This window comes from Indicator indicator, chromosome 2, assembly GCF_027791375.1.
Source record: "Indicator indicator isolate 239-I01 chromosome 2, UM_Iind_1.1, whole genome shotgun sequence".
Taxonomy (NCBI): domain Eukaryota; kingdom Metazoa; phylum Chordata; class Aves; order Piciformes; family Indicatoridae; genus Indicator; species Indicator indicator.
The window spans coordinates 55474067-55499590 of NC_072011.1; the positions used below are offsets into that span (position 1 = coordinate 55474067).

Here is a 25524-nt window from a genome sequence, read left to right on the forward strand (position 1 = left end):
TGGTTTATTGCTCTGACCCATGAAGCTGCTTTACCCTTCATGAAACAGAAGTAGCACCAGGAGAAATGAGAACAACTTCTTGTTTCCATTAGTACAGAAGGACCATTCAGCTGGAATCTCTGGCTTGGTGAACAGAAGCTCCCCCCACCCCAGGGAAAAAAAAAAAAAAAACCAACCAAACAAACACCAAAAACCCAAACAAACAAACAAAAAAAAACCAAACACCAAAAAAACAACACAGCCTGTTTTCTTACCTAGAGCTTAACTTACCATAGCTTTGACCCAAGTACACAGTGTTGAAGGAAGCCTAGCAAGGACTTCCATACCCTCCTTTGTCTGTGTGTGAAGTAAAGCAAAGGCCAGTCTCTGCCCAGCCAGTATAAGCAGCTGTGATGCAAGCACTTCTTTGTCAGTCACCTGAAGAAAGGCCTGAAAGTGGAAAAACGTAAGGAACTAAGCAATCATTTCAGCATGCCTCAGGTCACTTATCTGGAAACTTGAAAAGCTGTGTCAAATAGTGCTGAGACTGCTTCCTGTGTTACCAGTAATAAGGCAGGTTATTAAAACCTAGGGAGAATGAACAAAGAGAATTTCCAGTACCTGAAGGGAACCTATAAAGAAATCAAGGGAGAGATGTTTTAGAAGGGCTTGTAGTGATTAGACAAGGGGAATGGATTTAAGCTGGAAGAGGGGAGATTTAGACTGGGTATTAGGAAGAAATTCTTTGCAGTGAGGGAGGTGAGACACTGGAACAGGTTGCTCAGGTAAGTTGTAGATATCTCCTCCCTGGAACTGTTCAAGGCCATATTGGATGGGGCCTTGAGCAACCTGGTCTAGTGGAAGGTGTCCCTGCCTATGGCAGGGGGGTTGGAATTGGATGATCTTTAAAGTCCCTTCCAACCTAAAACATTCTGTGATTCTATGAATTACTCTTTACACAATGATCAGCCTGAGCTCGAGATCATCTTCACTGTGAGGGTCATAGAGCACTGGAACAGGTTTCCCCAGAGAGGTTGTGGAGTCTCCTTCTCTGGAAGCTTTCAAGACCTATCTGGATGCATTCCTGTGCAACCTGCACTAGGTTCTATGGTCCTGCTCTGGCAGGGGGGTTGGACTCAGATCCCTAGAGGTCCCTTCCAACCCCTAACATCCTGTGATCTGTTTTACAGCTCAGCAACATTCCTAATTTCTATATAATCTTATTTGGTTTTCTGCTCAAGAAAGGGGAGGATTTTCATGGCCAAAGACCGATAAATGTCTCCTAGAAGTGGAGATTATAGGCAAAGCAACCCAGATTCCTGAAACTATCAAAGGCAGTAAAATAGAAAAAGCTGCACTGGTTTGAAGAATTAGAATAGAATTCTTTGCATGTTCCCACTAGTTACTATAGAGAGATTATTGTTGGGGAAAAAGAAGAATAAAGGTCAGTGTCAGTCTTGAAAAAGTACTTGTCCAGCCTCTGACTTTTCAGCCTGGGGATTTTTTGAGCCTGGTAATACTTGCCTAACCCTTCCAGGCATCTTAAGTGAGAAAGTAATTTTAGCACAATACTTGGCATAATGCTCTATTGATTTGAAGCCATCAGAAGCTGTTTTTACCTCTTCACCAAGGTGATCCATCCCATAACTATACAGTTCACAGACATAATGCCTTCTGATCACATCCTCAGAGATCTGAAGATACTGAGCCAGGTCCGCAGCCAAAGTTGGCCAATTCTTCCCCTTTTCAAAAGGAAACAATTCTTCTTCTGAGACTTCTTTGGCGTTTTGTGATGAACACAGTGTTTGAACCGCTGCACTCACAACTTTGACCAAGAACTTGGAAGCAAAAATTGCAGGTTACTGCAGTATCATTTCAAAATGTCACAAGTTTAAGAACTTTCAGTACAAAACTTTTACCTACCTGCTGCCGTATGGATAACACATTTGGATCCATATCCCCACTAGGCAGCAGCTGAATTGAAGTGAGGTCTTTGAAAAATGCATTTTTGCCCTAAAATTGAGAACCAAAGACAGGCCTCAGAGATCCAGAGGAATACAAGTAATCCATTTTGATCCAATACTAAGAAGCCTACTTATCTTTTACCTTTAATTTGCACTGCATCTTCAGTTCCTCTAAAGGCAAACTTTTATATTGTATGTTAAAGCCAGAGAACCACACAATAATTGCCTAGTTTTGTTCACACAATAATAACACATCAAGGATTTCAACCTGAAAACTACCTGCCTACTAAATTGGGTATCTGACAGACTACCAGCTGGAGCTAATTGAGGATGTGCCTTCTGACTGCAGGGGAGTTGTACTAGATTACCTTCAGAGATCCCTTCCAACCCAAACCATTCTATGATTCTGGAAGGACCTGTTAGAAATTCTCTCATAAAACTCACAGAACAAATGAAAATCTTGAGTGAGCAAAGGCAAAAAGGCAGCAGATGGGTACAGTTGTATGTAAAAGAGGCACAGGAAGAGGATCTGATTTTACTCTTGAGATGCAATATACATTCTTAAATGACAAAAGGTAGTACAATGCTTTCTGCTAACAGATAAGAAAAAAAAAGGCATAAAAACAATGGAATTTGATCTATAGTAAAATACTAAAACCAAAGCCAGCTGCTTCATCAGCACTTGCACACAGACAAGAACCTATGGCTAAAGGAGAGTAACATTCTGCACTTACAAAATTCCAGCAAATCACGAAGAAATCTGCACAGTATAACAGGACTGATTCCTTTTCTCCTCAGCAGGAATTAAATGACAGCCTACAGCAGTAATTTGTGTTTGGGGTTTCTTTTAGAATTGTAGTGTGATAAAGCTGGGAGGAGGAAAGCTCAATTTGTGGTACTTGACTGTATCAGAGGCAAGCTCTGGTTGGAGCTACACTGCATTTGAATTTTTTTTCCCCCTTTTTTTTAATACACTGCATTTTATATGCAGTGACTCTCTTTAAGTGGGTTAGATGTACTGAGTGAAAAGCTGTTTATTCTCTTTGGGATGCTCAAGAGTTATGGAATAATCATCAGCAACAGTGACAATGACACAAACCCAACATTTCTCACCTTAAATATTTATGTTTTCCCTTATGTTTCCACTTCTCAAAGCACCTGTCACCCAGTGTTCTCACCATGTTGCATTTTCAGGACAGATGATTATTTAAGGAGTTGATTTTCATGCATCTGAGGTCACTACAAACCTTTTACTCATAATGAAAAGCACAAAGTTTGGGTATCAGCTAGAATTGTGGTGACAGCTGCATTGATGTGGTAGTTTGAGGCTAGCTGCCTTTAAGAAACTACAAAGTTACAGACCTCCAGGGGGGTGAGAATGTCCAGGAGGTGGACAGGAAGATCTATTTCATACCCATAAGTCCTGCATCCTTATAATACTGGCTGAAAAATCAGTTTTCTCCCTTTTTCTTTCCCTTTCTCCTCCCAGGAAGGACACTCAGGCTCTTACCTCTTTGGTGGGGGAGTAAGGCATGGTGACAGCCTCAGCAGTGCTGCCTGTTAGGCCTGAAGCTGCTTAATTGGGGCCTGGAGCTGCCAAGCCAAATTTTGTGCTACATCACAATGGTGTGGTATGGAGGGTAGAGAGGCTTGGTAGGGAGAGGGCATGAAGGCTTGGGTTTGTTAACCTGGTTTAAAGGGAGGTTTGTGTGAAGCTTTGGCTTAATGAGCTTCTGTGTTAAGCCCAGACTATGGATTTTGGTGTATTTTATATGCTTTGCTATGCTTTGTACTGTTATATATAGTTGTGAGTAACATTTCCATTTAAACTTTCCAATCCCATCCTCTGTGTGAGCAATTTTCTTTTGCCCCTTTTGGAAGGGGTAGAAGAGCAATCTGTCTCGCTCTAAACCACAACAGTTCATGCACCACAGTGGACTAAATGTCTTTCCTAGTCTTATGTAGCAACTATTTAAAGAGTGAAAGCTAGGCTGTATCAGAAGCTGTATCAGAGGAAGGGTAGCAGTATTAAGATGTTGTGCTTTCCACAGACATACCTTGCTGTCAAACAGCGACAGAGGCTTCACACTCTTCAAAGAAAACCTCATGATGGCATACAAGATAGTTGACAACACAAACTGGTGTTCCACCAGAGGGTAGTGAATGCGTTTCTGCTCCAGGGCCAGCTCTACGATGGACACCGGTCCTTCCACCGACACCCAAGCATCCTCAGTGTCTAACACAGGAGCCTGCATCTCATCACTGCTGACGTCGGCCTGCCAGAGCAACACACAACAGGAGTCACCCACAGAATGTCATCCAGACTGCCCACCTATGCAAAAGACACTGCTTGAACCAGGAGTTGTCTGCACTGACGTTATAAAGAAAATACCCTGTTGTCCATAAATTCATTAGTCTGCTCTTGAGAGACCCCCACCTCGAATACCATGTCCAGTTCTGGTGTCCCCATTATAAGAAGGGCATAGAACAGTTGGAGTGAGTCCAAAGGAGGGCTACAGGGATGATCCAAGGGCTGGGAGCACCTCTGCTATGAGGAGAGGCTGAGCAAACTGAAGTTGTTCAGCCTGGAGAAAAGACAACTCCAGGCAGGGACCTTATGGCTGCCTTCCAATACTTAAAGAGAACCTGCAGGAAAGCTGAAGAGGGACTTTTCATAAGGCTGTCTAGCAACAGGACAAGGGGGAATGGTTTTAAGCTGAAGGAGAGTAGGTTTAGACTGGATCTTAGCAAGAAGTCCTTCAAGTATGAAGGTGGTGAGACTCTGGAATGGGTTGCCCAGGGAGGTTGTGCCTCCTGGGTGTATTCAGGGCCAGGGTAGACAGGGCCTTGAGCAGCCAACTCTAGATGAGAGGCATCCTTGCCCACAGCTGGAAGGTTGGAGTAGATGATCTCTAAGGTCCCTTTGCACCTAAGCCATTCTATGATTCTACATTTAATCTTTATCTGAACTGCCCAGGACAAAATTATGTGTACATCACATTCTTTAAAATTAAGTTTGAATCAAGTAGTTTCTTTCTACAAGGAAAATAAAAACTTACCTCTAGCAATGTTTGCAGAAGATCTGCACAGCAGCCAAGAAAAGCTGTCATTGCCGTGTCGCCCATGCCTACATCCTGTTAACAAACAGTATTATTTAAACTGGTTTAGTTGGAATTGAAACAGGCTTTTATTAGCTCTGAGCATTGGCAGTTGTTGACATAAACCACATTGTTAAGCACAATTTATTAACCTATTATATTTAAAAGTAAACAAATACTCACTAAAGTACGATGAAAGAATCAGAAATAAACAGGAGGGGAAAAAAAAGAGAAATAAAGCAAAATGAAGCCGTTTACAATACTGTACTTCTACAGAACACTGAACTCCTCAAGCAGTCACTTCTAGTAAATGTCATTGTCTGAGCATACCAGTTATACTAAAAAAAAAGTTTAAACTAATGAAATTATGTATGAAAAATAATAGCATGTTGTCATGTTATAGTCTCAAGTCTACCTTCTAAAATATGCAGAGCTATACTACTGTTCTCATTTGCTTTGTCAGAGGTTTGCTTTAGAGGGAGACTGTTTACAAAGGCCTACAGTGACAGGGGGAGGGGCAATGGTTTCAAACTAGAGAAGGGTAGATTTAGATTGGATGTTAGGAGCAAGTTCTTTACCATGAAAGTGTTAGAACACTGGAACAGGTTTGTCCAGGGAGGTGATTGAGGCCCCATCTCCAGAAATATTCAAGGTCAGGCTCAACAGGGCTCTGGGCAACCTGATCTAGTTGAGGATGACCCTGCTTACTGCAGAGGGGGGTTGAATGAGAGCTCCTTTCCAACCCAAACCACTCTGTGATTCTATGACAAAGATTAATTTACAGTTCTTAAAATTCCTAACATTTTCTCCAGGATTGCATTTTGAATTTTTTGGCAGCTTTCAACAATAAATCACAAACTAGTATTAAAATTAAGGCATTTTTATTTCTTTCTTTCCATTTAGACAAAAGTAGTATTACTTGCCCGTCTGCACAATCTGTCCTTTGGAGCTTTTCCAACCTGGTTTAAAAAAAAAGTTAAAAAAAATTTTAAAAAAATCAGTTTCATGGCAATAACCAGGAAACAGGCACAGAGAAGATACTTTATTTATTGTTTTCTAACTTAAAATTTTAAACACACAGATGTAGTTTCAAATTGTTTCACAAATGCTTTTTATTTAGCAATTGCAAGCTAGCAACTCTGTGTAAATCTTCAGCACATATCAGCCAGTGCTGATTAGCAATCACTGAAAGCTGCCTAGGAGTTATCACTCCACTGTTTTGATATTTTAAGATATGCATTCCTTCATCAAGTCCAAAAGTTAGCTACATGATAAACCCATTAAACAGGGAACCTTTGATGCTTAAATCAAAGGCATTCCAAACTTGTTTTAAAAAAACAAAACATTTAAAAATACTAGTTACACTTTTCAGTTAATGAGAAACACTCAGCTTCAAAACTACTGTCACAACACAGCACTCACCTTGTCCATCAAATATGTAGCAGAAGAAAGCCTTTTTACTATGAATGTGTTCCACATCATCAGGGCAATACCTGCAACAATTGCAAACTTGTGAACTCCAAGGGAATAGAAAAGAGATCTTACAAGTGTGGAGTGAAAAGCCATGGGCCAAAGTTGTTTTAATGGTGGAGGAAATTAAAAAGAGATGGTGAATAAAAGAAGAAGGAATCATGAGTTTATCCTCACTGCTTTACACTTGGACTTTTGGTTTCAGATTTCTCAGGAGAAGACAGCACAGTCAGAACTGCACCGAATCAGGATTTAGACTGGCTATTAGGAAGAAATTCTTTACAGAGAGGGTGGGGAGACACTGGAACAGGTTGCCCTGGGAGGTTGTAGATGCCCTGTCCCTGTAGGTGTTCAAGACCAAGTTGGATGAGGTCTTGAACAACCTGGGTCTGGTGGAAGGTGTCCCTGCCCACGGCAGGATGATGCCATGCTAGTTCCATCTGCCCATGGAACTGGATGATCTTCAAGGTCCCTTCCAAACCAAACCAATTCTACAAATCTATGAATCAGTTATAACAACTGTGTTATGAAGATTGGGTGAAATATTGTAGAGGTACACATGAAGGTTTAAGCCTGATGCTTTAGGCATGGAGTGCACCTTATTTGGACACATAAATAGCCTACAGAAGACAACTGCCATCACATTCACTAAAAAAGAGTATCAAGACATGAATGAAATGTATAAAAATGGGCTGCAAGAAGCACATGCCACTATTTAAATAGAAATTAAATACAAATGTAAATAAAAATTTTTATCTACATTTATTGCATTTTTTATTTTATACTTATTACTAAAATTATTTTTAAATTATTTTTTATCTTTATTATTAAATTTATTTTTAAATTATTAAATAAACTTAAATACAATTTAAACACAAATTAACTACAAATCCGTTTCAGAGCAATTTTATGTTTAAATTTGGTTTAGTTTTACACATTAACCAGCTTATTTTCATGGAATCTGAGTTTCAACATGAAAAGCAAAAGTTTGAATGATATTTTTTAGACAAGATGGTCATCACTACTACAAACTGCAGGCATCTACATGAGTTGGCAAACAGTCTTTTGTTCTGTTTGAACATTTCAAGTCTGTTTTACAGTTTCAACAAAGATTAATTCTTAGTAACAGCTTCATACTCACCGTGCTGAACGTGAGCATTAGTGATGCATCTTAGATGATCTATAGACCTAACGAGAAAACACGCGTCCTTGTGTAAAACAAAAGAGAACAAGTTACTACATTATTCAAAACCTGGTTTAAAATATAAACTACTAAATCTTAGAGGGCCCAGGTAGATTATTTCAAAACAACTCTTTTTTGACAGGTTTGTAAAACTTGCAAGTTGTTCTGATACTGCAATTTTCCCTGCTGTGACATGACAAAACAAATACACAGGTGGGCAAAGCATGTTTTGGTGATCAAGAAACACAATGTGGTTTCAGCATTGTTTTCAGAGCATTGCTTTATAGTGTATGTATTGTTGAGGTGCTCTGCTGAGAGGTACTACAGTTGTTTTTCAAATACAAAATCCATTCGTGCTGGAAAGATTTTTTTTTTTTTTTACCCCATTTCATTACGAAGGAGTTACGTTTTTAACGATCTCAAAGGAACCTTCTATAGCAAGGTGTTAATTTCAATTTTACTATCATCTGAACTTAGGACAAACTTTTCCAATATTAGAGAAGCTCTAAGACAGCAGCAGGAAAAATGAATTTTTTTTTCTTCTACGACAATTCCCAGCAGTGACCAGGGAATCTAAGAATATTCAAGAAAACCCTCTTTCCTCTTTAAATGGAATGGATTCTAATCCAACCAATTTACAGAATCAGTAAGGTTGGAAAAGACCTCAAGGATCATTAAAGTCCAACCTGTCACCCTACACCTCATGACTACTAAACCATGTCACCAAGTGCCACGTCCAATCCCCTCTTGAACACCTCCAGGGATGGTGACTCCACCACCTCCCTGGGCAGCACGTTCCAACGTCTAACAACTGTGAAGAACTTTCTCCTCACCTCAAGCCTAAACTTCTGTAATATGTTTTAGCATATCTAATGCAGACAAAAGTACTTAAACTCTTTTGTGCTGGCACAAAATAGTCAAAACCCTTCTTCATGCTGCATATTTGAATCCAGTTTCCACACTTGTAGTTTTGAGGATCAGACAGCTTAGAAACACACAGTCCTGTCTTTGAGAGGTGCCATCCAGCCTCAGGACCTGCACTCATTTCCTCAATTGTCATGGCTTTAAGCTGGAAGAGGGGAGATTTAGAATGGACACTAGGAAGAAATTCTTTACAGTGAAGGTGGTGAGACACTAGAACAGGTTGCCCATGGAGGCTGTAGATGTCCCTTTCCCCAGAAGTGTTCAAGGCCAGGTTGTATGGGGCCTTGAGCAACCTGGTCTAGTGGAAGGTGTCCCTGCCCATGGCAGGGGGGTTGGAACTGGATGATTAAGGTCCCTTCCAACCCAGACCATTCTGTGATTCTATGATTTCAATTTCTGCTTGCCATGTATCACAGAAAAATTGTAACCAGCATACTTTCAAAGTCAGGCTTCTCAGTGAAAATTTTTATGACTACTACAAGACTTGTGAAACTGTTTCTGTTGAGCTGGTCTTAACCATTACTCCTTGCAAACGAAATTCTTTTACCTCTGGGTCCTTATTCCACTGCACTACATATTCCCAACAGCAATGTGCATGGAGTACATCCACTTCAAGACTACATGGAAATTGCTGATATGCTAGTTGCAGCAGCTCTAGAAAAAGAAAGTCTGAAGTTACAAGAGAGATGTCTTCCCACCGTAATTTCTGCTACTTCAAAAAAGTAGCAACTAAAACATCTCTGCAGATGGTTACAATTTAAATAAATAAATAATTCCATGCTAGTTTCTTACCTAGGATTGTTTCCAAGCCTGCAACTGCTTCTGGTTCCTCAAGAAAGATATTGGCATGCATTTCTGCAGATTCTTCAGTGCTATCTGTATTGTTTCTGTGCTGGGCCAAATTCAGTACAAGAGGATTGAAGCCTTGCTTGAAAACCCACTTTGCTACAGTGTCAGCAATACCTCCTAGGACATAAGGAAAAGAAAAGAAATATGAGGTATGGTCAATGCATCTCAGATTCATGGCTCACAACTGAAGAGATACAAGTTTTAACTGCTCCCATTCATTACTTAATTAGCAATTAGAAAAACTTGCTAATCAACTCAGAGGTTTACAATGTGGTCTTTACAAGAACAATTTTAAAACAGCATTCTATCTGGGTTGCTTTGTCTTTCAGAGTAAGTTGAGAAACCAGAAGAACAATTCCCAGTACAGTGTACATCATTAAGTAGGTAAGAACAGCTCAGAAGTCTATCAGAAAGGCAATCAACCATCTTTTTTTTTTTTTTAAGTACCTTTTCCAGCTTCAAGTAATTTCTTTACAGAAAGTCTGCCCAAAGGCTCACTCTGGAGTGATGAAATTCTATTTGTCCCTTTGCTCGCTTTGCTGTGCAGTAGTGTTTGAAGTATCAGACAATCCTCTAACTGTTTCAGCAAAAGTTTCCAATATTCAGTATCAAGGGAAAGAGCTTCCCAGGATTCTGTGTCCGAACCTACAATTATTTGGGAAAACTAACAGAACATAGGAATTGGTTTAGGTCTATTCACTCAAAGTTAGAACAGTTTTGTTTTAAAGAAATGCACAGTATTAAAACTGAAAGCTATACCCCAAGAGCTACTGCATTTTAAAGAATAATTTAGTTCAAAGGGTGTACATTAGCCATTATGCAAAGATCAATTAATATCCCACACAGCTCACAAGGTGCACAGGTTCTTGAAGTCTCAGGAAATAAGAACACCTGAAAGGTTTTAGAATCCCACTTTTTACGTTCAGATTTAGTTGAAAAATGGGTCAGAATTCCTTCAAAAAGATTTCATTTTAAATCTTCCACTAGGTACACATTCCCTACATATATGATTAATTCACCTACACTTCAGTCTCCTATCCCCTCCATAGGGGTCATGCACACAGAAATACTCCATCATACCACATTGCAGTTCTGTGCATTACTTTGATAACTCTCACATTTATCAACAAATGCTTTTCCAGGAAGCCCAAGAATCTTTCCAAAGGGTGCAGAACTGTTATTTAGCTTTGTTCACCAAGACAGCAAACACTGGAGTTCTCAGAAGCCTGGCTATTAACACTTCTAGGCTGTAAGCCAAAGGATGGTTGGAAAAGAACAACAAGAAAAAGGAAAAGATAAATGGCTTTATGGAAGGGAAGTTTTGAGGTAAATAAAGCAATTGCTTTTTTCTTTTAAGAGCAGAAGAGTAGAAAATGTGACAGAGAGCATATGGGTAAGGTATATGTTGCACCACACCAATATTCCTAGCTGGGCAATGCTGACAATTTTAATCTACAGAATCACAATAGTTAAGATGAATTTACAAAAATACTAAAACACTTCCTGGAAATCTAGTTATAATTTCTAAGGCAGTCTATTTACAAGGCTTAACATCACCTAAACCCCATCTAACTTGTTAAGCCATCAGTGAAAAACACACATATGCTTAATGCTAGTTAGAAACAATTAACTTTTTCTATCTTGAACTGCAATCGTAACTTTGTTAAAAGATACTTGTTACCAAGAAAACTAAACACTTGAAGAAAGCATAGTAACATAAGTGCTAAGAAAATTCACTAGTATTTTTAAGAAAAATTAGGAAAAAAATTCAAAATCACCACTATGCTAAAGCAGATTTTATCATTCCGAGTTCAGTGGACTTCTCAAATTCGTGAAAATTGTGCAAGCTTTAAGTCTGACAACAGCAAGAGCAAAGCTCAGTTTTATGGCTCCCCTCACATCTTTACATATGTTTGGCAAACTCTGATATCTCATTCATTCACCTCAGCATATAATTTTCAAGTTCAAACACAAATTTTCAGGCTTGCAAGACAGGCATGTTTATGCCAGTGTCAGAACAACAACAAATGAATGCTGAAGGTGTTGATTCTATGACAAAGACAGCAAATTGCAGGGAACTGATGTACATAAGATAGTAAATAAAATAGAAGGGGGAGGTCCAGGCTGACCTACCTTTTTCTCTGTCACACTGTCAATTATCTGTGCAGTTACAGAATGCCCAACGTGAGCAGACAGCAAGGCAGCTGCATTGTTTTCAGACTGAACACAAGCTGTACGCATCTGCTGCCACCAGGGGGAAACAGACTGAGTGTCCCAGGACTCATCTATGGCAACTGCAGAGAAAGCGAGAGCAGGAAACACAACCTGGGTCATGGGGTGTGTTAACACCAGGAAAGAACCACCCAGCCCTGACAGCAGCACTTAATAGTACACCTTATATTAGGTGCCATTTCCAATTACTTTACATTACTTTTTTCTAGATATGGGCCATATAATTTCTAGATTATAACTCAAATTTAAAATAAAGAGCAGAATGTGAATGACTCGTTCTCCAAGACTGACTTATAGGAAACAGGCAATAGATCTAGTAGTAAAGCCTGCTGAACACTTACTAGACTAAGACATACTACAATATGACACTTCACAATGCAGACAGATGCTTTTGTGATTTTAAGATGCCACACAATCATTGCAGCCAAACTGGCTCTCCTCAGGATACCTCATGTTCAGCAGAATTCATTTATTCAGGCAGCAGCAGTAGCTTATTTTCAAGCTGGTAATGGTGCCCTACGGTGAACTAGACATAGAATCATAGAATTGTTTTGGTTGGAAAAGACCTCTAAGATCATCAAATGCAGCCATCAACCTAACACCACCACAGCCATTAAACCATGTCCCAAAGGGCCATGTCCACATGTTTCTTGAACACCTCTAAGTGTGACTCCACCACCGCCTTGGACAATCTATTTCAATGCCTTTCAGTAAAGATTTTTTCCCCCCCCCAATATCCAATCTAAACGTCCCCTGGCACAATTTCAGGCCATTTCTTCTCGTTCTATTTATTACCTGACACTAGGGAGAAGATACTGACCCCCCACACCTCACTCCAATCCCCTTTCAGGGAGTTGTAGAGAACAGTGAGGTCTTCCCTCAGCCTCCTCTTCTCCAGACAAAAACCACGTAAGAAAACATCTCAGCAGTGAGCCAAGAGACAAAGGAAGCAGCTCCTTTACCCACCACCTGGAAGGTTCCTGTAAACGCAGAGCTGGCAGCTTTGGTCACTCACTGAAAGCCACACCTGGCACAGACATGCCCACAACAGCTCTGTATCAGGTAAGATAATTGGTATTTATTCACCACACAACTTACCCTAAATAAGGGCAAGCTGACTTCACAGAGTGCTCCTTCAAGCTACAGAGATGTGCAATATACAAATGCTGTTACAATAACAATGTCTCAAGGAGCTCAAGCAACTCAAAGGACTTCTGAGAGCCAGTCAGCACAAGGGAAAGGGGCAGGACTACCCCTTGTAGTTTTAGTTAGTTCAACAGGCACGATTTAGCTCTGTTACATAGTTTGTGAGGGGGGAAAAAACTCTTAATTAATCATACAGGCTAGTCAGTAGTAAATTTCTAATAGTCATTCCTATCAGTTGTGTTTAAGTGTTCCAAATGTACATTTCACCTTTCATTTTGCTCAGAAGTGACAGCATAGTGTGAAGGCAACTGACAGAATCTGGTTTGTCCAGAATATCTTTTTCCTTGGAAAGCCATAAATTGAGGAGGAGTGACTGTAAAAAAAGAAAAAAAATTAAAAAGAATACGGAATTAAAGCAGTAGAATGTAACTTTAATATTGCAATATACCCAGTGCAAACACTTTATCAAACAAATTTTGTTCTGTGGAACAAAAACATAATAAGGCTTCAGGGGTACAACATTAACATAGAAAGTTAAAAATATATTGCTTAAGGCATCCTGTGACAGACTTTGAAATGAAACAATACAATCTGTATCTTTCATTTAGAAAGACAACTCAGAAAACACCTTCTTTTGAAGGCACAGCCAGCCAATACTGATATGTTAGCAATCTCAACTGGCTAAACATCAGTAATTGTTAATATTGCAGCTGAAAATCCTAACACAGGCAAGTAATGTTGAAATGCACATTTCCTTCATTAGGTAGGGGATGGAAGAAAAGCAGTAAAAGACTAAAGTTACAAGTAGGTGAAAGATAAAGATGATGGTCTGAACACTACCAGCAACTCTCAAAAATTTACTTTTACATCTTTTTACATTTCCTTGCTTGCCTGCAGAAAAGGGAGTATAAAAAATGGATCAGTACTTGAAATTAACTACTCATAACTTTTGCTTCTTTGCAGAAAATAATCCTCAGGAAAATTTTGTTAACATTTGTAGACTTAAATGCATATTCTAGACACTCCTACTGGAATACCCACATTTTGTGCCAGAAGATTTTCTTCCTTTTTTGTTTTTAATCTTTGACTTCTCTTTAAGTGGGAAATACAAATAGGAGCCCCCAAAGAACTGAATGTGGGGGTACCTAAATGCAGTCTGAATACAGCATATATCAAACACTCAGAATTTCTCCCTTTCAATGTGTTGTTTTCAAAACACTCAGATTTCTCCCTTTCAATGTGTTGTTTTCAAAATACTAGTTTTTAAATATGAAACAAATATCTTACCAACAATATTTGAGGGCTAAAACCTGCTGACTCCAATGCATGACACATTTCCTCTGTGGAACTCTCTCCACACAAACATTTCCAGAAGAAAAAGCTGCCTGAAGCAAAAATTGGTTGACATTATGAGTGACCTCTAAATCCACAGCCTCTCTTCTTAAACTTACATGAAAGTCATCTATCAGTAGGTCCTACTCTGTGCAATACAAAGGGATAAGTTACATCCAAGTTACACTGATGGTTTACCCTCAGTAGGAAAGGTTCATTACAAAGGACACAGTGTTTCTGGCACTGCAGGAGTCATATAGAAAATGGATTTACAACAAAACAGAGGTTATTGTACTACATGAATGTCCTGGTTTCAACTGGTTTGAATACAGTTTCAACTGTATGAATGTCCTGGTTTCAATTTTCTCCTAGTAGCTGGTACAGTGCTGTGGTTTGAATTTAGGATGAAAATAATGCTGATAACACACTCATGTTTCAGCTGTTGCCAAGCAGTGTTTACACCACCCCACCAGCACGTACGTGGGGGGGCACAAGAAGCTGGGAGAGGATACAGCCAGGACAGCTGAGCCAAACTGGGCAAAGGGATATTGCATACCATATGACATCATGCCCAGCATATAAACCTGTAGGAAAGCTGCTGGAGGGTGCTGCTCAGCAACTGGCTGTGCATTTGTCGGTGAGTGGTGAGCAACTGCATCATGCATCACTTGGTTTTTATAGTCTAAGTCTTTAATCTTTGTTATTATTTCCCCTTTCTTTCCTGTCCCATTAAGTTATCTCTGTCAAAACTCATGAATTTTACTTCCCCCCCACCCCTGCCTCCAATTCTCTCCCTGATTCCAATGAGGGGGAAAGAGGGAAGAGTAAGCAAGCAACTGTGCGGTGTTAAAGCTTCCTGCCAGGTGAAACCACAATACTGGATTGTATCTTTTGTTCCATTCAAAGAATGGCATGAAGCAATGGACAAGTTTATGCATGGAGTAACTCACAATTATGTGTGTATATACATATGTTCTAGAGATACGTAAGTTATCTCTTACAGAACAAACTAGTGGTACATCAATTAAAAAAGCCCAAACAGTTCATAATTCATACCATACCACCACTACAAAAAGGATGAGTGTCCCTTTGAGGCAGGAGAAAGTTGGAAAAAACAAGGTAAGATCTTCAAGAAACCATCTGAACTACTCAGCATAGCATTCATGTTTCAATTCCATTTGTTTACAGTTGAACACCCTAGTAAATTACTGGTGATCCCTGTCCAAGGTCTTGGGGAAAAGAGTATTTATACCCCAGTTCTTAAACACTATTAAAAAAAAAAAGTAAATTTCAAGATGACTTAGAAACAGCCTTTGATCTTCATACAGATGAAAGCCTAGCTCTTCTCCCTAACTTTTCAATTTCTCTTGAAGTCTGATCATTAAGTAAAAAAAAAAACAAAAAAAAAAAAAAAAAAACAAACCCAAAAAAAAAAAAAAAGCAAGAGCTACAAAGTGAACACCACACAACACTGTGCATCAAGTTCTGTGTTTACATCAAAATTTCCCCAGAAAAAAAAAGTCCTCTGCAAAGACAGTGACTTTTGAGGCAGATTTAACTCAAGCTGCTCCCACTAGTTGTTTCCCAGGAGCCCCTCCTGGCCAGTCCAGAATACATTTGTGACCTAAAGCCAACAGTAATCCTTTCCCACACTCCAAAGGACACCCCAGACACTACCTCCATTTCAGATCAAGATTGTCCCAAATCTCCTGAATTCCACAAATGCTTTATTCTCTCACTTAATGGTCCTGTGCTGACTCTGGTCAGCTCCTCCACCTCTGTGGCTAAAGTCAGTTCTGTCATTTAATGAACTCTTGAGGTGCTGTAACCGCAAATGAAACGGCAGGATACAGCTGCTCTCTGAAGTACCTAGTTGTCACTGCCCAGCTTAATGGTCTTAAAGAATGGAAGCACAGAGATGAGCCACAAGAATGATCAGAGGACTGGAAGCCCTGCCATATGAGGAAAGGCTCAGAGAATTGGGTTTGTTAGCCTTGAGGCTTAGGAGAGACCTTATCACCATGTACCAGTATGCAAAAGGTGGCTGCAAGGATGATGGAGACTCCCTTTTTACAAGGGGGCACACAGAAAAGACAACGGGCAATGGGCAGAGGTTACTCCTGGGGAGATTCTGATTGGAATCCAGAAGAAAATCTTTTACAGTGAGAACATTTAGAGATTGGAATCATCTCCCAAGGGAAGGAGTGGATTCCCCTACAATGATTAGCTTTTAAGACTCAGCTTGACATGGTGCTGTCAACTTTCAACTACACTATCAGCTAGAGAGGTTGGACCAGATGATGCCTGGGGTCTGTTCCAACCTGTGATTCTGTGAATACACAGGGCTAACACAGCTCTAGGGTAATTCTATCCTCAGATGCACTTAACTTGTATTCATATCCATCTAGGTATAAAGACTTGCCCTATGGCTACAGAGAGAGTCTGGAACTAGAACTGTCACACACTACTACAAGGCAAGCCAGCTTGTTAAGACCCACAAATTCAAGCTAAAATATTTATACCCTCCTAGACTACAATCAGTCTTTAAGTAATCTGACAAAGAGTTGGTTATCTCTTACCTAAAGCCACATATTCTCCATCTTCCATGTTTTTCACATTAATGACATCCTTATCACATTCCAGATATTCCAAGAACATTTTCACAGACAGTATGTCATCCCTCTCATCAGCAAACTGAACAGCAGCTTCTGTGTTTTCTTTCTTGTAGTTCTCCAGCAAAGTTTCAAGCCTATGAAAATCTTTTTCTTCCAGACGAAGCAGTTTAGCCAAGTCCTTAAAAACAAAAGCCAAAAAAAAAAAAAATCCCACCTCACAACACTAATGCAATCAGATTCTTTTCAAACCATAGGAAAAGCTAAAACAGAAGTCAGAATAGTCAAAATATTTCATTTTGAATATTAAAAATGTCTTTTAGAAGGGTCAAAATTATTCAAAGAAAGGTCAAAATAATCTCAACATTATTTATTAACGGAGGTCAAATGAAAACCATGTCTAGCACCATTTTTAAGGACTTCAGCAGTTACATTTCCCATATTTAGATCCTGCCCATAGAATAACAATCACCCATCAAGCAAACAAGCCTATAGAGCACCACTCCATATGGCTTTTATAAATGTGCAAGCAGTTTTACAAATTATACCAAAAGCAAGCCAAATTATGATGCTGCACAAGCAAGTATCAGAAGCTGTAATTTCTACTGGTCCCAAAATACCCCTCCAAACTGAAGTTAATAATCAGGAGATCCTGGCTATGTTTTCACATCTGTTTCAACTTTGTGACTGCTAAAGAATATCAGGTAGATAAATTACCAGGCATTTGTAGGGGAGGAAAAAATGGTATTGTAAAACAATTATTTCATTAAAAGTTCCAGGCCACAAAAACAGGCAACTTGCTTACATATTTTATCTGAGACCTTAAAAACTTATTTTTATGCTTAAATGATCACTCAATTCCATAAGACAGCTGAGTTTTGAATATACTCACATTATCTGAGGATGGAGTGTCTTTGTGTGTGCTCTGAGAATTTAGTTTGCTAACCAGTTCATAAAGATGTAACAGCTTTAACTTGTTTGCACAGAACTGCAGTAGTCCTTCATCCACACACTCAAGCTCTGAGGAGAAATGAAACTGCATTTGAAATGGAAGATTCAGCCTGGAATACTGAAACAAACTTTACAGCAACATTAAACTCTTTCCTTTTTGGCACTGGAAAACTTAGGCGCCTCAGCGTAATTTTTTGATGCACTGCTACTCACAATGATTATATTTAATTCACAGCAGTATAAAGTAAGAATTATTTTTACAAGAAGTACTAGAGAAAGGTATCAGGATATTTTTTAAAATGAAAGAGGTTGACAATGGTGACTGAACAAAGACAATTCTCTGGAGACTTTCAAAACCCACCTCAGTGTGTTCCTGTGCAACCTGATCTAAGCAAACCTGCACTAGCAGAGGACTCGGACAAGATGATCTCCAAAGGTCCCTTCCAACCCCTGCCATTCTGTGTTTATATAATTCTATTGCATTTTCCTGGTTTAAAGCCAAACTAGAGATTGCCAAAAATTGACATACACTGTCTCAAACATATTTCTTTTAATCAAGAATATCAAGCTATAATCTTTTATTCGTTCTGTCAGCATGCTCCTTATGTCAGAAAAGAGGTTGTTATCCACTGATAGGAATTCAATTTCATCTCTGAAAGGCACTGTCTTTTATATTTCTACAGTCTCAGAAATGTAATGTTATCAACTGGCATTCAAATTTCAGTAACAATAAAAGCAATCAGAATACAGGAAACTAACACCAACACCATGTTGAAAAAAAAAAAAACAAAAAAATATATTCCAACTTTCGTTTTAAAAGAAAACATTTTAGATCTAAAAGCACTTTTCTGTACAAAAGACACCTCTGAATTTTATCATCTTCATCTGAAACAGCTTCCAAATACCATTTTCTCCCTACAAACCCTTAAACACTGCCTGCTGCATTGTTACTTAACCTTTTCTTCACAACTACAGCATTCACACAGCCCAGCATCTGCTTTGCATCATCTTTTATTTCCTAAGCACAATTGGGAAGATACTCCACCAGTCTTCTGAAATTAGAAGGCTGGAACATCTGCCAAGTTTGTTTTGTATTGCAAGTGTGAGGAAATAATGTTATGTATGTCTATAAGATTAATGATGAAAAATAGACACTCAGACCTGAGCAAGCATACAGTTCTGTCAATCTCCCTCTGGTGTAAAAAGGCAAGTTTTCTTTTTTTTTTTTTTTTTTTGTTTTGTTTGGTTTTGTTTGGTTTTAAAAGTTCTAACAGAAATGGATAAAGAGTAGATTTAGATTGGATATTAGGAACAAGCTCATTACCATGAGGGTAGTGGACCACTGGAACAGGTTGCCCAGGGAGGTGGTTGAGGCCCCCTCCCTGGAGATTCTCACAGTCAGGCTCAACAAGGCTCTGAGCAACCTGATCTAGTGAAGGATGCCCTTGCTCACTGCAGTGAGATTGGACTTGATGACCTTTTGGAGGTCCCTTTCAACCCAAACCATTCTATGATTCTATGCTAGTGATTGAGAATGCCAGACCAAAATGAGAGAATTGCATGTATGAAGCTCTCAATCTCTTCTAATTCAAGAAAAATATATAAAAAAAAGACAACAAACTAAAAACCACCACCTAAACCCCAAACAACACCAGTACAAGTGAAAGAAAGATTTCCTCTCAAGGCTTTGAAACTCTGAAAACATGCTGTCACATTCCCACTGAGGTAAGACAAGGGATGCAGCCTTGCTATCAACAAATATTTTATTTAGGACTCACACACAACAGCATCAGGGAGGTCCTGACTCATGTTGCTAAAGCCTCATCTTCTAACAAACTGAAATGAACCTAGTGGCATGCACATGCTTCTCTGCTCTATTTCTCAATACTCAGTTGGGTTTCCACACTGGGAGTCACTTCAAGCACAAAGGTTCTACTAGGTTAAGAAGAATCAAGTGTGTAATTTCAAAGAAACTAGCTTGCAGACTTCCAATCATAAAATTTTGGATGGGTAAGGACATTTCCTGACATCAGCTTTGAATCCCTAGTAAAACATACGAAATAGAACTTCACTGAAGTTTACCAAGAAGAGATACTAGGCATCTGGCCAGAGCTCAGATGCTCAGTGATAAGGATTTGGGGATTCCAATACAGTAAAATTCACAGATCTGAAGTACCATATCCTTACTGCCTTCCTTAGAGAGAGATAAACTAAAACATCTACAAGCAAAGGACTGAAAACTTCTTTCTGATGGGAGCTTTCACTAGACAGAAGTACCCAGGGGTACCTGTTGGATGGTTAGGGTATTTCAGGATTTTGTTTGTGGGGTTCTGAGTGGGATTTTTTTGTATTTTTGCATTTTTAAGAATATAATTACAAGTTACTAGACACACAGCAAACGTATCAAAGCGTACTTATCAGCAAGCTATTTGCAGTCTGCACTAAAAATACATACATGTAGAGCAACATCCTGTGATACCTAGCAGCAAAACTAAGCACATCAAGCCTCCCTACAGATCAGAACAGTTCTGCAACAGTTTTTCAGCACTGCAGATGAAAGTGCCAACGTTTCTCCATATTTGCAAACCATATATCCACCTACCCTGTTTTTTTAAGTCATCCATTAATGTCTGAGTGATGTTTGTGAGAGACGAAAGCGGCACACGTTCACTTGCCAAAATACTTTCCAGAGCCTGTTAAGCAGATGTTCAACACAATTAAACATTTGTTTAATTTTACTGGAAAAATATGTAAGGTAAGCCAACAGCAGCACAACTTTGACAATGATTTTTTCACAATATGTCACACAGACTTGTGACATAACTTGATCCTACAGAAAGGTCTGCTCTCTGTTATTTTGACTTGTATCTTGAAAGAGGTCTTGGAGAAATCACAAGTCAAAATTAATTCTAGTCAGTGCATTGCAATAAAAAAAAAACAAACAAACAAAAAAACCACAACACATACCCAACCAATACCAAGACAAAATAGCTGAAATATTTGCTTCAAATAACCCTAGAATAAGTAATGTTTTGAAAGATTAAACGTTCAGATTGAAAAAAAGGGATTGCAGCTTGAGGAGGGCAGATTTAGACCAGACATTAGAAAAATTCTTCACAGTGAGTGTGATGAGACACTGGAACAGGTTGCCCAAGGAGGTCATGGATATCCTCTCCCTTGAAGGTGTTCAAGACCAGGTTGGATGAGGCTTTGAGCAACCTGGTCTAGTGGAAGGTGTCCCTGTCCATGGCAGGGGCGTTGGAACTAGATGACTGATCTTCAAGGTCCCTTCCAACCCAAACCATTCTATGAATAAAAACATTTAACACACTCATCTGATAACACAGTTTTGGGTTTTTTTCTAGTATTAAAATATACTAGCTTCTCAATATTCACCTGTTTCTTTGTAGCAGGGTATTTGATATCAAGTATTAATTCCTTTGCTTCAGCTTCAATCAAATCTGCAAAAAAAGAAAGACAACCACGACTTCAGTTCATATTTCTTCAATGCATTCTGAAAAGCAAGTCAACATGCAGCACAATTAAGTTCTACTATATTACAAAAGTTGTCAAAATAACCCTGAGGAAAATGAAATAAAGTAACAATTTAATGGCATCTCTTACTCCAATTTTTTTGTAAGAAATATGTATTACTTAAGGGAAAAAGGATATCTAGAGTCAAATGCTGAACTCCATTATATCACCTAATGGATTGTAAATAAATCATGTTTTATGGAAGCACTTGAAGTAGAGTTTGGTTCAGATTTATGTGCCAAACAAGGCTTATACTGGAACTTTGTATGAGATAAATCTAATCTGATATCATATAAAAAAAACGCACCAGAAGTAAAAATTAAACATAAAACCCCAAACAAACCACAACCAAAAAACCCCCAAAACCCAAAGCCAAAAAAAAACCCCAAAAAAGCCCCAAAACCACCACCACAGGCTACTTACAGGTGGTAATTCTTAGCACATATAGTTGGCAGAATGCACCACAATCATACTAGTGTGTTTGTACACTTACAGGACAGGTAACACAAGAACCATTTGATAACAGATCTTAAGAAATCATACAAGAGAACCCACCTGGATCTGAGCTTTTAGCTTTGAGTAAAGCATTTAACTTCTTCACGAGATGCATATCCTTTGCTCGTTCACTCTTTTTATCACTAAAGGGAAACAATTTTAATTTCAGGAGTGTAGAGAACTAAAGTGAACAACTCAGGATAAAAAAAAGGAAATAGAATATTTATGCTACTCTGAGGTAACACCACATTAAGAAAAATAAAGATAATGCATCCAAAGTAATGAAACTATTACCAGAGCACTACTCAGCTTGAGAAGGAACACCAGAGTTGCTCTCTCTAAATACAACATTGTTTCCAAAAACAATAATGAAATTCATTTGGTTATACAGAGCACAGAAAATCCTTACCTCAGTGCTAAATGGAAAGGTACATGGACAGTTTTTACATTTCCAGAGACTGGATCAACAAGGCATATCTGGTAAGTCTGAGGCTGCCATCCCTGACTGGTCACATTGTTCAGACCCATTATTTTATAACCAGGATATAACAACCTGAAACAAACAAACAAAAAAAAACCCCACATAGCCTTTACAGCAAAGAAAAAAAAATAGCCATCTTCCCTTCCCACACACTGAATAGAAAGAAGGCCAATTTTATAAGGCTAAGATTTAATAACTGCTAAATATGTTTATCAAGAAAGACTGCAGAGTGGTGAAACGTGACAGAGTACCCTTCTTTAGAGCAAGGAGCTGCAGTCAGTAGAAACACTGTGGGCCACACAAGAAGTGCCTGCCAGCACCCCCTGTTTGTACCACATATCACTTTATTGCAGCAGCAGCACAGCCAACATGCCTACCTACTAACTACTGCTTACCTACAGTGTTTCCCCACATTGAAGGCTCCAACCCGAGGGCCTTGCTGCGTGCTCCACACTTCCAGAATGCCTCTCCTTGGAGCATAGATCACGAGGAACTGAGCTACTCTGCTTGGACCTTGTGCATTTCCAAAAGGAGAAAAATCCATCTTCTCAGCTTCCCTCTCACTGAGGTCCTCGACAGTCTGTATCCAGCCAACTTCTGCATCACGGTACCCTTTGTAAAGGGAGACAGAACTTCATTTGCATAGAGAAATTAATACATGAGCACACATCACCACCCACTTTGGTCCTTTTCCAGCAACAAGCTGTCTTAATCTTTGTTTCAATCTGTGCAACTCTGGTCAATAGTCAAACTCCTGTCAAGAACTGAGGTCCATGAACTAAGAGCAAGGTCCCTCAGAGGACTCCTTGAAATCAGATGCAGCTTTCTACTTGTTCTGGAGAGGAACAAACTCTTCTGGGAGAAGCCACAGAAAACAAACAAACAAAACCCATTTGGTCTGTAGCCTGGACATTACACTAATGCAAAAGCTTCTCAGAGAAGAATCTCCAAGTAAGTTTCTGGATTTGTCACATTTTATGTAAAATATTTAAGGAAGAAAATCTGCATAACCTATTAAATGGTACATGTAAGTTTTCATTCATATATTTTCATCATTAAAATGCATTTTTTTTTCAATAACTCAATAAAAATACTCATCATCATCTCTCTCTCTCTCTGGGTTAGGCAAATACTTTGCCTCATAAAATCTTTGTAAGCAAGAGAGGCAGAGGTACCTTAATGGCATCATTGAGCTATGTAATGGTTTAGTGAGTATAAACAAAGACTACAAACCACAAGTGAATACTAACATATAAAATAAATTTATAACGACCTATATTATATTGAAAAGGCTGAAAGTATTCACAACTCAGTGAGAAAAGGTATGATCCAAAACATTCAACAGAAAGCTTTGATTAAAAGAAGAAAAAAAAAAGATATATCACATCTCACAGCCTCTCTGGGGAAAAGCTGGCAAACACTGTAAATTTGTGTCTGAGTATCAAGCAAAGTTTAGGATTCTAGAAATACTTCCTCAATACCATGAAGTTCACAGTAATAAAGACAAAAAACAGCCAAGAAGCTTCAAAATGAGAGAAGAGAAATGCACTGGAGAAACAATTACTGTAGCTATTACACTGTTAACGTGCCTCTGAAACAGCAAGTCTCTGAAATACAACTCTACTCACAACCACTAATCTTCTGAATTGGTACTCTAGGACAGAGAGAAAAAAGAGCTAGAGATTTTTCTACCTGTTCTTAAAATGTATCCAGCACCTCATAAAAAAACCGCAACATTTTAATACTAAAAAGAAAACGAGTGTTATAATTTCAGGTATAAACAATTTCAGAGCTTAACTTCTGTATTATTTTACAAAAAGCCCTCAGACACTGAGCACTCCCTTCTTGTGCAGCCACCAGGATGAAATGAGAAGCTACTAAGTTACCTTCTGACTTTATAACTCCTGTTTACTTTCTCAGCAGAATTAAAGAGACTAGAACTTATCAAGAGAAAGAATCTTGAAGTATAGAATCATAGAATGGCTTAGGTTGGAAGGGACCTTAGAGATCATTATCTCCAACCTCCATGCTAAAGCTCTTCCAAAAAACATTAGGTCAAAAGCTTCCTGTTGGGATGTAGTCTGTGAAAAAGAAAACAATAAAAAAAATCTAACCAATACAAACCAAACAGACCAGATTTCACTACGGGCTATATCAGTATTTCAACAATCCTTTTACAGTGAGAGTGGTGAGACACTGGAACAGGTTGCCCAGGGAGGTTGTGGATGTCCCTTCCCTGGAGATGTTCAAGGCTAGGCTGGATGAGGCCTTGAGTGACCTGGTTTAGTGGAAGGCATTCCTGCCCATGGCAGGGGGTTGGAACTAACTGATCTTTAAGGTTCCCTCTAACCTAAACCATTCTATGAATTTATGAATCTATGAACAACATGCTTATGGATTTCACATTACATCTGCTTTTGGTTTGTAACCACACCACATAATAAAGCCTTTGTTAATAATGGAAAAAACACTTGGAATTCTCACTCTGAACACAAAGCAGCCAGGGTGTTTTGAGGAACATTATTTGCCATACTAACATACACTACTGTACCTTTCCACATGCGAACTGCAAGTCCCCTTGTAACATCCAGTAGAATAACTCTTCCAAAATCATCTGTTACTGCTGCCAATGTGTTACAAGGAGACAGACATATTCTTTCACCATGGCGACGGGAATCTGGAAGTCCAAACCTAAGAAAGAGACAATAAGAAAGAGACAATAAGAAAGAGACAATAAGAAAGAGACAATAAGAAAGAGACAATAAGAAAGAGACAATAAGAAAGAGACAATAAGAAAGAGACAATAAGAAAGAGACAATAAGAAAGAGACAATAAGAAAGAGACAATAAGAAAGAGACAATAAGAGACAATAAGAATAAGAATCAAGCAGAAACACTAGGTACCTATTTTTCTTCAAACATACTCAACAAATTATATTGTAAGGACTATGATTCCTTTTTTTAAGGTAACAAAAGTATGGATAACATTACGAGAAAATGATGAAAAAAGTTCTTGTGCTGTCTGTAACAGGTCTGTGAGATCTCCCAAAGTCCTTCTGAAGACCCAAGTTCAGAAGCTAGGATAAGCAATTGCCTTCTCAGGCATTGTTAGGGAAGGATCTTGGAGCAGTGGGTTACTTTACCAGCCCTGTCTTAGCGCCAAAAAAAAAAAAAAAAACAGGAAAAACATTCAAGAATTAATTTAGTCTTCTTACAGCTTTCTTGACAACCTTGGGCTACAACCTGTTGTTCCTATTCTCCTCTCTCCACAATCA

The 25524-nt window shown here is 38.8% G+C and overlaps 1 protein-coding gene across 1 annotated transcript in view; it reads right to left on the reverse strand.

The window, feature by feature from the left end:
- Positions 1–25524, reverse strand: part of RAB3GAP2 (RAB3 GTPase activating non-catalytic protein subunit 2) — a 50461-nt gene that overhangs the window by 1368 nt on the left and 23569 nt on the right. The window contains exons 13-34 of the mRNA XM_054392646.1: positions 24802–24941; positions 22646–22862; positions 22179–22322; positions 21830–21912; positions 21137–21201; positions 20343–20433; positions 17682–17809; positions 16757–16970; positions 14133–14230; positions 13113–13218; positions 11601–11761; positions 9915–10131; positions 9411–9584; positions 9166–9272; positions 7653–7719; positions 6464–6534; positions 5965–6000; positions 5003–5077; positions 4001–4219; positions 1903–1992; positions 1599–1817; positions 271–429 (exon numbers count right to left, since the gene is read on the reverse strand). Coding sequence (XP_054248621.1) covers positions 271–429; positions 1599–1817; positions 1903–1992; positions 4001–4219; positions 5003–5077; positions 5965–6000; positions 6464–6534; positions 7653–7719; positions 9166–9272; positions 9411–9584; positions 9915–10131; positions 11601–11761; positions 13113–13218; positions 14133–14230; positions 16757–16970; positions 17682–17809; positions 20343–20433; positions 21137–21201; positions 21830–21912; positions 22179–22322; positions 22646–22862; positions 24802–24941 — 2881 coding nt within the window. The remainder of the gene's footprint in view (positions 1–270; positions 430–1598; positions 1818–1902; positions 1993–4000; positions 4220–5002; positions 5078–5964; positions 6001–6463; positions 6535–7652; positions 7720–9165; positions 9273–9410; positions 9585–9914; positions 10132–11600; positions 11762–13112; positions 13219–14132; positions 14231–16756; positions 16971–17681; positions 17810–20342; positions 20434–21136; positions 21202–21829; positions 21913–22178; positions 22323–22645; positions 22863–24801; positions 24942–25524) is intronic.